At 42.6% G+C, this 16,101-nt stretch overlaps 1 protein-coding gene across 3 annotated transcripts in view; it reads right to left on the bottom strand.

The window, feature by feature from the left end:
- IPO11 (importin 11) overlaps window positions 1-16,101 on the bottom strand; it is a 628,234-nt gene that overhangs the window by 158,519 nt on the left and 453,614 nt on the right. Inside the window, exon 29 of one of the 3 annotated variants that reach the window (XM_069749262.1) lies at window positions 3,279-3,426. The exons of 1 other annotated variant lie outside the window; for it this stretch is intronic. In XM_069749262.1, coding sequence (XP_069605363.1) covers window positions 3,279-3,426 — 148 coding nt within the window. The remainder of the gene's footprint in view (window positions 1-3,278; window positions 3,427-16,101) is intronic. One more of the 3 variants, XM_069749270.1, reaches the window with a different exon arrangement.

The following is a 16,101-nucleotide window of genomic DNA, read 5'->3' as shown; positions in this document are numbered from 1 at the left end:
GAACAGAGTACTATGCGGTCAGTATTAAAACACTAGAAAATATCCACCACATAAAATACAAAACACCACATCTGACTAAAGACATGGAGGGTATATCTGCAGCTCCAGAGAAATAGCTAGGCTGCAAAAAATCCTTCACAGACTAAGCTGGACAAGACAAAAACATGAAAATGCACAGAACTATAAGGTCCACAGCAGGTGGACAGCATAAACAAAGCCAGGACTTATCTTTGAAGAAAAGCACAGCAAACAGGAGAGACCAGAAGGGATGTGAATCCTCCAAAAACAATGGACAACTGGCACTGACTAAAGGATTAAGCAAGGCAATATAGCCCAGCCCAAATTGCAAAAAATAGATACACCTGATAAATGCTGCGATCCAACTACCGCAGCACTACCACTCATAACCACCGGAGGGAGCCCAAGAGCAGAATTCACAACAGGAAATTTTATATTCGCCCTATTTTTTTGCATGGATTTTATTTTTACAGGTACTCTGGTTTCCTCCCATATTCTTAAAAAACACATTATGGGCTTACTTCGGGATTTAAATTGGGAATCCCAATGGTAAGAGGGAGCAAAATCAATGCAAAATATGTGAGTACCAGATAAATAGAATTATCATAATAATATGGCGCCTTCTTGTGCATGCCCCCCGTGAGGAGCGCAGCTGTGACAGCAGGAGTATCCATTTTTTAGAGGGGAGAACAGGCCGAGAAGGAAAGTATAAATTAATTATGGAAGATGACCTAAGCTCTGCATCTAGACTGTGCTTAGAACATCTGCTTGACTGCCTGAAAAATGTGTAAAGTAAGGCCTCATTCACATGAGAAAATCAGTCCACATTTCAGCAGTGTTTTTTCGTGGCGTTACAGACACATACGTGTCCTATACATAACAGAACCACTGAGAACGTAAAGCATAACCAGTTTGTACAGAAATAATACAGTCATTACTGGAGGAAAAGTCATGATAATGTCTTGTGTGACTATCGATTCCCTGGTAACATTGATGCATACCACTGCATGACTATATTGATTTACCATCTAGTCTTCTCGACTATGGAAGCTTTCCTTCTACAGTTAATAGGTTTACTGTATTTTATGGACGGAATCGGCATAGAACACATACCTACCTCCTCGGGCCATACTTTAAATAACCTAAAAATCAGTAATGCCAAGTATATCGGACAGAAAAAAGCCTAAAATCCATGGAATACGCCAGCCAGCCACCACAAAGAACAAACCGATATAAGACAACGGACACACACTGCAGCCAAATACGTAATTTCCAGGATAGAGGCATGATTAAGGCTAAGTCAGGGTCAGCTGCCAACCATAAAGGGTGAAGGACAGTTCTGGCCCTCTAGGCGCCCTCCTCCAGTACTTTTCTTCTTAGGGCTGCAGTAGAGTCAGCTATTAGTTCCCTGTGTTAAATGGTTGATCAGGGGCAATTTTTTGTCTCCAGGGGCAGTTTTTTTGATAAAAAAAAAATCATCTTCACCCTCCCAGGTCCAGCACTGAGTCTCAACCGCGGCTCCTGGTACCCATTACTGGTCTGCATGTCCACAACTCTGTGACCAAAAACAGAGCTCGGCGGCTTTGGTCGCGTTGACGGTATAAGCTACTCAAAGATTGAAATCATTGATTGGCTGCAGTGCTGTCGACGTGACATCGGTTTTGAAGACAACAACAGACAGTGGGAGCAGAAGTGGCGGAGACTCCACTCTGGATCCAGGGAGGGTGAGTAAAATTGGGATTTTCTTCTTAAACAAACTGTGGCAGGGTGACAAGGGCTTTCTGAAGTTCTCACCAGGAGACAGAACCACGGTACGATGACCTAACATTCTTTTTTTTAATTATGTGTGGAACCATTGTACATATTACACCATCCACTTCGTACAATGTACAGTATTTTCCCGAGAGGTAGACATTGTGGACGTCATTGACTCAGTGAAGTCTGATCCAATAAGTGTCAGAACTTCTACGTTTCAGACCGATCGAGGCGGCAATAACTAAAATAGATAGGATGAGAGGGATACGTTGCTACAGTTAATTACTCCATGACATTTCTAATGTAGATTGACAAATCCCACAACCCGCAAATAATCAATCTAATTTACAGTGTTCCAGGTCCCCACGCGAGCTAAGGCATTGGATGATGATGTCCCAGCAGCAGTTGATTGTCACATCTTATTTAGTGGCGCTGGCATTAATAAAAATACATGGTTCAGATACGGATACATTTATAGCCTTGGTCGCTTCAGAAAAAACCCTCAAAGCTGCAATTTTCACTTTCATCTTTTCCAATAGTAAATTCATTAAAACAAATCATTTACACATTTACACCTAATTAAACGCTTTGTTACCGGCCTTGAAGTGTGCCTACATGAACACCCCACAGAATAAAGACAGAGCACAAGAATGGCGCAAAGGTTGTGTGCGACACCGGCCTCTCTGCGGTATGTTACTTAATGCCCCCTAAATGGTTTTCTTAGAGAAGATACCGTCAGGAAGTAATGATTAGTAAACTTCATTTTATGTGTGTAATTGCAGTCGTGTTCGATATACTGCTGGTTTCTCGAGTGTGCGGATTGGAAGACCCGGCCCGCAGTTATCTGACTAAAGATGAAGATTGACGATAGGAAATTAGAGCGCAGGTTAAAGACGCTATTAAGGCACAGACATGAGTGGAAAATTACTTGCTCCGGGGGGTTCTTGAAGCTCTTTTGGGCAAGAGAAGAAATGTTTAGTAGCTTAAATGCTCTCCATCTGAACAGGAAGGCCAGGAGGTTTATCAATTCTGGATCGATGGTGGGCAACCTGTGGTGGCCCACTGGAGCTTCTCTGATACAGCCTGTGATGATGAACCAGACCATGGGGAAGGCAGGAGGTAGAGGACATTACCAGGTAGATTACATTATGGCTATATCTCAGAGTCAGCATGGTCTTTAACAAAGTCAAGACACAGGTTGATGCAATGAAGTGAACAGTAGATGCGAACAGGTCCATACAGCGCGTCTAAGACTTGGTTCACACTCATGCAGGGCTGTCAGCTGACCACTAAGTTGGGGTTTCTCTTAAAATCTCTGAACAGAAGAATTTTGTCAGGAACCCCGATAGAGCCATTCACTTTAATAAAGACAGCATAGTCAATGTGGCCTCCTTTCGGGCAGGATTCTTCTTTTTCGGACATGCACAAAACATGCAGAATCCTGGTTTTGGATCCCCAATGTAGTGCCCAGCGGAGAGCACAGTACAAGTGTGAACCTAACTTACAATTTTATGTGTCCATGTGGACTTTCCGTCTTGTGTACTTTTTATTATATGGCATACCATTCTTTTCCTCTTATCCTGCTCCGTCGGAGGCTCATCCTCTTCATTCACCTGAATATCTTGCGGTTCGTTATGGGACCTTAACAGACAACTGGAAGCAAAAATAACAAAAATGAGATGCAAAATATTGCAGAACCAATCAAAAAAAATATCACTAAAGGCATTGTACAACATAAGAAAAACATGGCTGCATCCGCTGCAGAGGAAATCTATGGCCGGCTGCATCTTCATATTGTATTCAGCAAATCGAACCCTCCTAATTATGATCCCCCGCCACTCCCCTCAATGAATCTGGGGCTTTAGCCCATTAGAAATCCGTAAAAGTTAAATATGAGATTAAGAACTAATAAAATACTAAGGAAAAGGAAGATGACTACTAAGGCCTGGCGCATGTTATTACTTTCATTGTCAATTTGGTGAACATCTCACTAATCAGCTGGATGTATAATTGGCTAGTAAAGAAAAATAATGTAAAGCGGCCTCTATAAATATGCGGGAAAACACGACATCCATTCTGGCCGCTATAATGAAGTCTACAGGGATAAATGAGAAAGCTGAGCAGAACTCATCTGCACTGAGACGTCTACTAATATATTGACAGACAGAGCCGTAGCGGAAGAAGCTTTTATACTGCGCTTTATGATCACACTTCACGTCATTTTATTTAGAAAGTGATGGATGGAAAGCAGCACCTTGGGCTCACACTTTAACCCCCTCATGACTGATTTTATTTTATTACTTATTTTTAATTTTTTATTATTATTATATATATATACAGTGGGGCAAAAAAGTATTTAGTCAGTCTGCAATAGTGCAAGTTCCACCACTTAAAAAGATGAGAGGCGTCTGTAATTTACATCATAGGTAGACCTCAACTATGGGAGACAAACTGAGGAAAAAAAATCCAGAAAATCACATTGTCTGTTTTTTTAACATTTTATTTGCATATTATGGTGGAAAATAAGTATTTGGTCAGAAACAAAATTTCATCTCAATACTTTGTAATATATCCTTTGTTGGCAATGACAGAGGTCAAACGTTTTCTGTAAGTCTTCACAAGGTTGCCACACACTGTTGTTGGTATGTTGGCCCATTCCTCCATGCAGATCTCCTCTAGAGCAGTGATGTTTTTGGCTTTTCGCTTGGCAACACGGACTTTCAACTCCCTCCAAAGGTTTTCTATAGGGTTGAGATCTGGAGACTGGCTAGGCCACTCCAGGACCTTGAAATGCTTCTTACGAAGCCACTCCTTCGTTGCCCTGGCGGTGTGCTTTGGATCATTGTCATGTTGAAAGACCCAGCCACGTTTCATCTTCAATGCCCTTGCTGATGGAAGGAGGTTTGCACTCAAAATCTCACGATACATGGCCCCATTCATTCTTTCATGTACCCGGAACAGTCGTCCTGGCCCCTTTGCAGAGAAACAGCCCCAAAGCATGATGTTTCCACCACCATGCTTTACAGTAGGTATGGTGTTTGATGGATGCAACTCAGTATTCTTTTTCCTCCAAACGCGACAAGTTGTGTTTCTACCAAACAGTTCCAGTTTGGTTTCATCAGACCATAGGACATTCTCCCAAAACTCCTCTGGATCATCCAAATGCTCTCTAGCAAACTTCAGACGGGCCCGGACATCTACTGGCTTAAGCAGTGGGACACGTCTGGCACTGCAGGATCTGAGTCCATGGTGGCGTAGTGTGTTACTTATGGTAGGCCTTGTTACATTGGTCCCAGCTCTCTGCAGTTCATTCACTAGGTCCCCCCGCGTGGTTCTGGGATTTTTGCTCACCGTTCTTGTGATCATTCTGACCCCACAGGGTGGGATTTTGCGTGGAGCCCCAGATCGAGGGAGATTATCAGTGGTCTTGTATGTCTTCCATTTTCTAATTATTGCTCCCACTGTTGATTTCTTCACTCCAAGCTGGTTGGCTATTGCAGATTCAGTCTTCCCAGCCTGGTGCAGGGCTACAATTTTGTTTCTGGTGTCCTTTGACAGCTCTTTGGTCTTCACCATAATGGAGTTTGGAGTCAGACTGTTTGAGGGTCTGCACAGGTGTCTTTTTATACTGATAACAAGTTTAAACAGGTGCCATTACTACAGGTAATGAGTGGAGGAAAGAGGAGACTCTTGAAGAAGAAGTTACAGGTCTGTGAGAGCCAGAAATCTTGATTGTTTGTTTCTGACCAAATACTTATTTTCCACCATAATATGCAAATAAAATGTTAAAAAAACAGACAATGTGATTTTCTGGATTTTTTTTTCTCAGTTTGTCTCCCATAGTTGAGGTCTACCTATGATGTAAATTACAGACGCCTCTCATCTTTTTAAGTGGTGGAACTTGCACTATTGCTGACTGACTAAATACTTTTTTGCCCCACTGTATATATATATATATTTTTTTTTTTTTTTTTAGAGATTTTGGTAGTTTAACAGCCTTTGCCTTCTTAAGTGTTCCTATATAATTTCATTTGTTTGCATGTTTTTTTTTATAATTTTGTGACAATATTTAGTTATTTTTATTATGGGTAAATTATTTAATATTATTCAAAATTATTCTTGTTTTTGTATTTTTTCACTTGTTTTATTTTTCATTTCTTTTTTTTCATATTATATCCCCCAAAAAGTCATGAAAAACAACTTCTTTTCTACAAAAACAGATGCCCTTCAGGAAGCCCATACTCCTTACATAAAAGTCGTCATCTAATGTTTATGGGGGACCATTCGACTGTCCCTCAACAGATCATGTCAGGAGACATAAGGTTGGATTTCAATCACTTGCTCCTTTTTATTTGGTGAGGAGATAAGCTGCTTTCAAATGGAAAAAAAAACACAACAAGACGACATTTACAGAAATCGCTTCATCTGAAGCCGTACAAGCGTTGTTTTAGAGAGTAGCCATGGTTTTAATTTTTTAGTTCATAAATCAACATTACAAAAATAATAAACTTTGTAATATATCTTATCATCAATCATCATTCATTCTCAAAATTCTTAATTCCTGGGGTAAAATCTGTCTAAATACAGACATTACTGAGATCGGCGATGACAGTTGGTGCTTTCAAAATTCTATGGAGGGGGAGGGGCTAGAGGCCGACACAGACTTCCTGCTGCAAGTTCTCCTGAAATGACAGTTACAGCCCTCCACAGAACTTTAGAAGCACTAACTGTCGTTTCAAAAGAACTTGTAGCAGAAAGTCCGTCTCTAGCTCCTCCCCCTCTATAGAATTTTAAAAGCACCAACTGTCATCTCCTATCTAATAATGGGAACATTTTGTGTCACTGAATGCAGATTTTACCCATGAATTGCTAGTGGAAAATCTGTCCAGATGGAAAAAGAAGCAGATTTCTCTGATAAGATAAATTACAAAGCTGCTTATTTTCACATGTACTACTGATTTGTACAATAAAAACTAGTCCCGATCAGTCAACTTGATGGTGGGATGGCTTTTATGCTATTTTTGATCAAAAACAGTATTACTAAGAACTCTGTGTTATTTGAATGCACTTTTGCTTTTGCTTATTTAGTTACAGCAGGGTTTTTGCTCATTTTGTTTCTTGTAGGTTTTGTATGTTTTATGGCCAATGTGAACATGTGCTTATGTGCTGCATGTATAGCAACTCAAACCAAGATCAGTTTTTTTTTTCTTTGTATTTTTGCATTCTGTGCAAGCCGGGGTATGGCCTCCCTTTCCTGAGCTGGAAGTTACATTTAAAGGCTTCCCCAGACTGGCGTCCACTGGTTGGGACCCTGTCCTTTTGTCTGCCCTTATTCAACTCTGACACATGGTAAGGTTTTTAATATTAGACAGCGTAGGACAATCCCGATCAGAGTCACCTTGTTGATGGTGGGATGGCTTTTATGCTATTTTTCATCAAAAACAGCATTAGGCTGCTTTCACACATCAGGTTTTTGGTTTCAGGCACAATCCGGCAGTTTCAGGCACAATCTGGATCAGTTTTTTTTCTTACAGCTGATCCGTTTTTTCCCCATAGAGTTGTATTACTGCCGGATTGTGCCTGATGGACATGCGTTTCATCCGTTTTGATCCGGATCCGTTTTCGTTCTCTCTCTCTCTCCCCCAGGAACTCAAAGGACATGCGCAGTACATAGAGCCGGATCCACCTAAAAAACGGATCCGGTGCATCAGTTTGCATCCGTTTTTTCACTATGTACACCGGATCCGTTTTTTAGCAAATTTGCCGGATTGTGCCTGAAACCAAAAACCTGATGTGTGAAAGTAGCCTTACTGAGAACCCTGTATTATTTAGATGCACTTTTTGCTTTTTACTTTTTTAGTTACAGCAGGGTTTTTGCTCATTTTGTTTCTTGTAGGTTTTGTATCTTTTATGGCCAATGTGAACATGCATTTATGTGCTGCATGTATACCAACTCAAACCAAGCTCAGTTTTTGTATTTTTTTTAAGTCTTTGTATGAAATTAGTATCTTCACACTTTCCAACTGTAGATCATGAGAAAGGACGCTACTATGTGCTATTAATAGTAGGAAATACACTAACAATGGACATACAGTCTCACACTCTATATTGTTGTATACCGATTATTCATTTTCACTAACTAAAAAGCCAAATTGTCTGAAAATTCTTCTAATCTGTCATGTCTGTAACATATGCCCAGAAACGGTCTGGAGTCCCTGCAGACTACAAGGCTGTAGGCAATCTGTGTGCTGCCCTAAGGAGCTCCGCGTGGCTTGGTATTACAGGACTATTTCCCACCAGAAGCAATGCTTCAAGGGAAGAATAGATGCATAACATGGCGACCTGACAGAACATGCTGCAGTTTTGTTCTGTCAGATTTCAGCAGACCCTGACAGGGAAAACTCTGTATGATAACTGAGGCAGAAGTTGTAATTAGGTGCCACACACTTCTATGGATGTCCTCTTACAGCTCCGTACAACCCAAGAGACCTGTTATATGGTCATGGTCATGACCATGAGACCATCGAGTGCAACCTTTTTTTTCCTTTGCTGTGCAGCTTCATCCCAATGGTCTAGGCTCCGAAATTGCACATTCTGGGGTAACACACGGCATCACTCCAATTAGTCAAACAAATTATTGAAAACCTTGCATATGGAAAGATTGGACGTGAAAAATCAGCAACGGTCAATTTCTTTTTTACTGACATTTCTAACTGGAAACCAGTAAATTTCTCAAGAATATGGAACTACATGTATTTCTTTCAAAATTAAAGAACGTCATTCCCTAAACCAACCAATATCAACCTATCATTTATACAGAAGTAAAAGTCAGTGTCAGGGGCGTACACAGAAATCCTGGGGGCCCATATCCAAGGTATGTATGGGGCCCTCGATATGCCATTAAACAGCCCAACAAACACCCACAAAGGGTGACTGAGACCCCTCATCTAACCTGCTTCAATTGCAGAGGTTATCGTCAGGTGTTTGCTGTGTAAAACAGCTAGAACCCACTGATTATGGTGCAGGCTCAGCATGTGAGCTTATACCATACAAATCCTCCTGTAATACGTATTGTAGGGGTTTTAGCTCTCTGGTCATCGCTTGGACACACACAGACACCAGGTTTTAACCAAAACAAAGTAAAGTTTATTGTCCATCATAAACTTTTCATCCCAAAAAAGAAACTAGCTTTCTTCAGCACAAAAGAATAACAACAAAATACAGTCATTTTCTTTTACGTAAGGCAAAACAAATCTCCAGTCTATCTCCCGCCTCAGCACAACACCATCTGCTGAGCTAACCCTTCTGCCTGTTATTAGGCCTGAAAGACCCGGACCAGAACTGGAGTATGGGAGCAACCTTTCCCACCCAGACTCTTTTGGTCGTTCCTAAATTCTGGACCCAGGAGCCAGTGAAAATAAAACCATCTCCGTAATTTATTGCTAGTGGTGCGCTTTCTTCCAGGACTTACATCACCGAGGCCAGCCTTCTCAGTGACACATACCCACCCATACAGGACTTTACGTTCTGCTTTCTTACAATATACAGCGCACATTGGGATCGTTTTGTACTGGGCCACCCCCACTCATAGCAATCGCATGAATGGCGATCATTGGTGATACACCACTGATCAACTGCGTGAACGTCTAGGAAAAGCATATGTTCAGGAGTCAATACTGGATGCAATGCGAAGGCTTGAAATGCTCATAGTGGTAGAGTTAAGTGACCAAGAAAAAGAAAAGAAAAGGGGTATTGTAAAGATGGTAAGACAGAGTCTGCCTTTTTTCTTCTTCTGGTATTACAGCTAAGCTGCATTCAATTGTACGGTCAGGTAGCTACTGACAAGTGAGTCATACGAAATCCTTTTTAAATCGTACATCATTACTTTAATTCTGCTTTTCTAATATGAGTTAGATCTGTTTATTTTTTTCACGGATATAGCATGTAACCATTTTGTGAAAAATGGTCGTTTCTGGTTTGATGTTGTGATCAAAATAACTCACATAAAAGAAAAAGTCTGTGGAAAAAAGAACGGACGGCGCACAAATGCTATCCGGGTCTCATCCGAGTGCTGTTGATTTTTACATTCTAACAGCTAGAGAAGCATCTTTTCTTACTTAGCAAATAACATGCAAATTGCTTCTTCAGAGGACTAGATCTCTAGTGCCTCCTATTGGAAGCAGCAATCCTTCAAGTCATTATCGACCCTTTAACGAACCTTGCCACATGACTTAGGATAAAAAAAAAGAGCCCAGAATCTCAGTTTGCAGACAGTTTGTTTCGGGGTATTGCCCCTTATCAGTGCAAAGTACGATATCTGATTTGGATAGGTGAGAGGCTTAAGACTGGGATCTAAAGGTACCGTCACACTAAGCGACGCTGCAGCGATACCGACAACGATCCGGATCGCTGCAGCGTCGCTGTTTGGTCGCTGGAGAGCTGTCACACAGACCGCTCTCCAGCGACCAACGATGCCGGTAACCAGGGTAAACATCCGGTTACTAAGCGCAGGGCCGCGCTTAGTAACCCGATGTTTACCCTGGTTACCATCCTAAAAGTAAAAAAAAAACAAACGCTTCATACTTACCTTCCGCTGTCTGTCCCCGGCGCTCTGCTTCTCTGTACTGGCTGTGAGCACAGCGGCCGGAAAGCACAGCAGTGACGTCACCGCTCTGCTTTCCGGCCGCTGTGCTCACAGTGAGTGCACAGGATGTTTACCCTGGTTACCAGCGAAGACATCGCTGAATCGGTGTCACACACGCCGATTCAGCGATGTCAGCAGGAGGTCCAGCGACTAAATAAAGTGCTGGCCCTCTAGCCCCGACCAACGACATCACAGCAGGATTCTGATCGCTACTGTGTGTCAAACTGAACGATATCGCTAGCGAGGACGCTGCAACGTCACAGATCGCTAGCGATATCGTTTAGTGTGACGGTACCTTAAGGGGTAACATTTCTCCTTCCGGAGAGAGACAAGCTTGGCCTGGCATGCAAATGACAAAAACAGGAGCCACACTCATAGTAACAGACATCTGAATGAAGCCTAAGATCCTACAGGTTAACATTCCTGCTGCATCAACATCTAGTTTCTCTGTATTTAGTTGTCTCCAGTCCAATTAGCGTTACTTTATATTCTGCAATCATGGATGAAGGAACCGTCTTTCCGTGAATCGCAGACTTTGGCTTAATTTTAGTGCAAAAAAAAGTTTGAAAAAATCCATTTAATTTCATGGAAAGCTTAAATTTCTACCCACAATGCACCTGAACATGCATGCATTAAGTAGCAAACTGCCTGCAGCTAAACAGCTGTGTGACATATGATAGAGGCAGACGTGCGAGAAGCATACAAATACCTTTGCCATCTCCCTGAACTGCACCTTTCTAGACGTTATCATTAGATTACACACGGTAACCTGCACACGAGCATATTCTGTGCGGCACATTGTTCGCCAATTACCAGTGACATAAAACAGAGGGGTAACATTGGAATGACAGCGAAGATCAGCACGCCTGGAGAGGTAGACGTGGCAGGACAGCTCATTAAAAGTTGTACCCATCCCTCCATTTGGCCGGATGAACCAGTTCTAGAGAACGCAGCAAACCTCGGAATTCTCATACAAGACTAAGGGTCCGATTCATTATTGCATTTGTGCCTTTTTTTTTCCCTTTCTAGTTTTTGGTGTTTTTTATTTGAGTTTTATTGTTTTTTAATTTGGGCAGTTTTTAAAGTCTATTTTTTTATGTGTTTGCCTTTTTCTTTAATATTTAGCATTGTTCCATGGGATTGGGGTTTCTAGATGTTTTTGGCTGGTTCATCAACAGAAAAATTTTTGAGCCAATGTACTCCGGCTCCACCCTCTCCTGAGTGATTTTATTTATTTTGCGTAATTTGTGCAACATTTTAACAGAACATGCGTCATTTTACAAGAAAAAGTTCCAATAATGGTTAAAGAGAAAAATAAGGAGCATTATTTAGTTTTCACAAAATTCATCAAACGTGCACAATTTTGAAGAATTTGGCGTAAAATACGTTAATAAAGACCAGAAAAAAAAATGTACTGTAACTTGAAAGACTCTATAAAGAAGTCTGTGCCACTCACTTAGTGATTCCAGGGCATTAGTGATATAAAGTAGGGTTAGGTAATGTGATTTTTAAAATTTATTTTATTCACTTACATAGCGCCTTTAATTCCGCAACGCTTTACATACATTATCATCAGTGTCCCCCTATCAGTATGTCTTTGGCGTGTGGGAGGAAACCGGAGAACCCAGAGGAAAGACGACACAAACATGGAAACATGGAGAGAACACACTCTGTCTCACATTGTGAGCTTTCTCATGACAGATCTGCTTAACAGATGCCATTAACCCAATCCCAATGTAGAACATTACAGTACAGTCTACATCAAATGCGGCTGTATGGAACAGGTTCAGGAACTGAGCCTGCAACTTACCTGGCAGATGTCGTCAGTGTTATGCAACTGGCACCTGGTACTAACCTGTACTGACACATTTAGCATTTAGATGTCAAAGGTTTCCCAATACACACATTAAATACAAGGAGAAAGGTTGAACTTGATGGGCCTAGGTCTTTTTTCAGCCTATGCAACTATGTAAAAGGTTTGAAAGGAGTCTCAGCACAAGCTATCGCCCGATATCTCTTCTCCCTTATGCCTCAAAACTACTGGAACAACATCTCCATCTTGAACTGTCCTCCCATCTCTCCTCCTGCTCCCTCTTTGATCAGTTACAATCTGGCTTCCGAACCCATCACTCAACTGAATCTGCCCTAACTAAAGTCACCAATGACCTACTAACTGCCAAGAGCAAGCGACACTACTCTGTCCTCCTTCTCCTGTCTTCTGCCTTTGACACTGTGGACCACTCCCTTCTGCTTCAGATCCTCTCATCTCTTGGCATCACAGACTTGGCCCTATCCTGGATCTCATCATATCTAACAGACCGAACATTCAGTGTCTCCCTCTCCCACACCACCTCCTCACTTCGCCCCTTGTCCGTCAGTGTTCCTCAAGGCTCTGTTCTAGGACCCCTACTCTTCTCCATATACACCATCGGCCTGGGAAAGCTCATAGAATCCCACGGTATGCAGTATCATCTCTACGCCGATGACAAGCAGATCTACCTATCTGGACCTGGCTTCACCTCCCTACTTATGAAAATCCAACACTGTCTGTCTGCTATCTCGGCCTTCTTTTCTGCTCGTTTTCTAAAACTGAACATGGACAAAACAGAATTCATCATCCTTCCCCATTCTCACTCTACCCCTTCACCAGACCTATCCATCAATGTCAATGACTGCTCATGTTCCCCAGTCCCACACGCCCGCTGCCTCGGGGTGATCCTCGACTTTGCCTTCTCTTTAAAACCACATATCCAAGCCCTTGCCTCCTCCTGCCGTCTCATACTCAAAAATATTTCCCGGATCCGCGCATTCCATGACCACGACACCACAAAAACACTAGTACACGCCCTCATCATCTCACACCTTGACTACTGCAACCTCCTACTCTCTGGCCTCCCCTCTAGCACTCTGGTACCACTCCAATCCTACACTCTGCTGTCCAACTAATCTACCTGTCTCCCCACTATTCCCCAGCCTCTCCCCTATGCCAAGAACTTCACTGGCTTCCTATCGCCCAGAGACTCCAGTTCAAAACTCTTACTATGGCATACAAAGCCATCCACAACCAGTCTCCTCCATACATCTGTGACATGGTCTCCCGATACTTACCTACACCCAACCTCAGATCCTCTCAAGATCTCCTTCTCTACTCCCCTCTCATCTCTTCTTCCTACAACCGCATCCAAGACTTCTCCCATGCTTCCCCCATACTCTGGAACTCTCTACCCCAACACAACAGACTCTCGCCTACCATAGAAACCTTCAAAAATAACCTGAAGACTCACCTCTTCCGACAAGCCTACAGCCTGCAGTGATCCTCAACCACCACACAACCAACTCTACCCTCTCCTACTGTATCCTCACCCATCCCCTGCAGACAGTGAGCCCTCGCGGGCAGGGTCCTCTGTACCTCTTAGTGCCTTGATTTTTGCTCATGTTTAATGTATGTGTCTATATTTGCCCCCTTTTCACATGTAAAGCTCCATGGAATAAATGGCGCTATAAAAATTTATAATAATAATCGAAGCAAACATTTCAATGACAAAAGTTTTAGGTCTTTTGTGCTTTTATCAGGATGTAACATTGGATCTTTATTATAAAATGGAAAGGTAATAGACTCTGATAGAAAATTATACACGTCTCCATTATACAGTGATCACATGAGCTATTAGAGATGGTTAGTAGGAGATTGGATTGAAAGAGCCTCTCTCCCTGGGGGACCATAACTTCAGTAAGGGACATGCAATACCTCATTAGCCCTGTGGTGTCACTGCAGAGAAACCAAACACTTGTATACAGCCAATTAGTGGGCTCTCATTAGTGGGACACTAAGTACGGTAAGCAGGTTTTTGATGGACATTTTAAGCAAAAAAATAAGAATTATTTAAAGCAGACAACACAATCATGTAAGGCTGAATTATTGGATAATGTTATCCTATAGTATAGCATCTTGCAAATATTCTATTCACCTACAGTATGTCTTTGCTAATCCCCTCCTTAGCAATAAGAAAGAAATGTTAATACATGTAAATTAGATAAGGAAAGTTGCATATTAGGGATAAGTGGACTACTGGGAGTTCAGGTGTAATGTGCTGCTGCAGTGCAGTATAAAGCAACCTCCATCAGGGGGTGCTGGTTAGAGGAAAATAGGTTGTACACACAGCGCAGCAACACTGAACAACAACACAGGTGTCACAGGTAATGAAAGAGAAGTCAGACAAGCCAAGGTCATACACGGAGATAGCAGCGCGGTACAGAAGGGGTGAGCAGAGAATCTTGCCTTGTGCAGCCGTGTACTATGGAGGACAGAGAATGAACTTCAATCCAATATTGCAGCCAGCATGCAGCCAGTGGGTAAGGAAAGGGTGAATCAAACACCCGAAAACCCCGCCCCTATGGCTGAAAATTGTTCCCTCCAAATTCAGGTGACAGAGTCCCTTTAAATAGCTCAGCCAGCTTAAAAGTGAGGCAGAGGGGATTAACTCCCACATGACCAGTCCAGAGATAAGACAACTGAACACAAACTGAGAACTGGATCATGACATCAGGTATGTCAGGTTCGACAGAACTGTAGTCCAAGATTCAGTTTGGGTACCAGAATTTGAACCCCAAAGAAATCAATGGGGACCAGACCTATGAAGCTGGAAAATCTCTCTCTCCTCTCTGACCTGTAAAGCGGACTCCAGGAGAAGGGTTCGGGTTCGCTCATCACTATTGTCTATCAATGAACAATTTTATGGTGGAATTATGTACATAACCATGGGATTAGGGATAAAAAAAATCTTGTCATTGTTTGTACATATTTATATAGAAACACAGAAGACGCTTTAGCATATAACATTCGATAAAATAAGTACCTTTGTAATTTACATTCCGCAACATAACTGACGCGTTTCGGACAATATTCGTTCTAATTTATTTCTATTAGAAACAAAGCTAGCATGGTAATTCTGAGAATGATTAGTGAGCTGATCTCATATTTTCTTTAAAGGGCCACTGTCACCCCCTCCAGCCGTTATAAACTAAAAGAGCCACCTTGTGCAGCAGTAATGCTGCACTCTAACAAGGTGGCTCTTTTAGTTTTGTGTTCAGGTATTACTAAAATAAAGCGCTTTGAAACTTTGCAAAAATACCTCTCTTTGTCCACGGAGGCAGGTTCTCAATCCCCAGCTTGAACGGTACTCTGCCGTCACTCACATCTTCAGGGGCTTTCGGCGCCGCCCCTCCGCGCTGTTTTCTCTTCAAATCCGGCGCCTGCGCTGTGTAAATCTTTGTGGGGCTGGCTCAGTAAGCTCTGGCGGTCTGACGTCCCAGCCAGGCTTGGAGACTGCGCCTGTGCTGGCAGTGCGGCCACCCACCTCGGTAATCCCTGCCCCGCACTGTGTTATGCATTATGCACAGTGCGGGACTAGGATTCCCGGGCATGCGCACTGCGTGTGTCAGACTGTCACCCAGGTCCCCCGCCTTACAGCCTCTGTCTATTCAGCTGATCGTCCCGGCGATTGCTATGAGGAGAAGGAGGCACGATCAGCTGAATAGACAGAGGCTGTAAGGCGGGGGACCTGGGTGACAGTCTGACACACGCAGTGCGCATGCCCAGGAATCCTAGCCCAGCACTGTGCATAATGCATAACACAGTGCGGGGTGTTATGGCCGGCAATCAGGCAACACAGCGTGCAGTAATC

The sequence above is a fragment of the Ranitomeya imitator genome, chromosome 1, assembly GCF_032444005.1.
Source record: "Ranitomeya imitator isolate aRanImi1 chromosome 1, aRanImi1.pri, whole genome shotgun sequence".
Taxonomy (NCBI): Eukaryota; Metazoa; Chordata; class Amphibia; order Anura; family Dendrobatidae; genus Ranitomeya; species Ranitomeya imitator.
The sequence above is the reverse complement of the archived record's forward strand: the minus strand, read 5'-3'. Positions and strand labels throughout refer to the sequence as shown.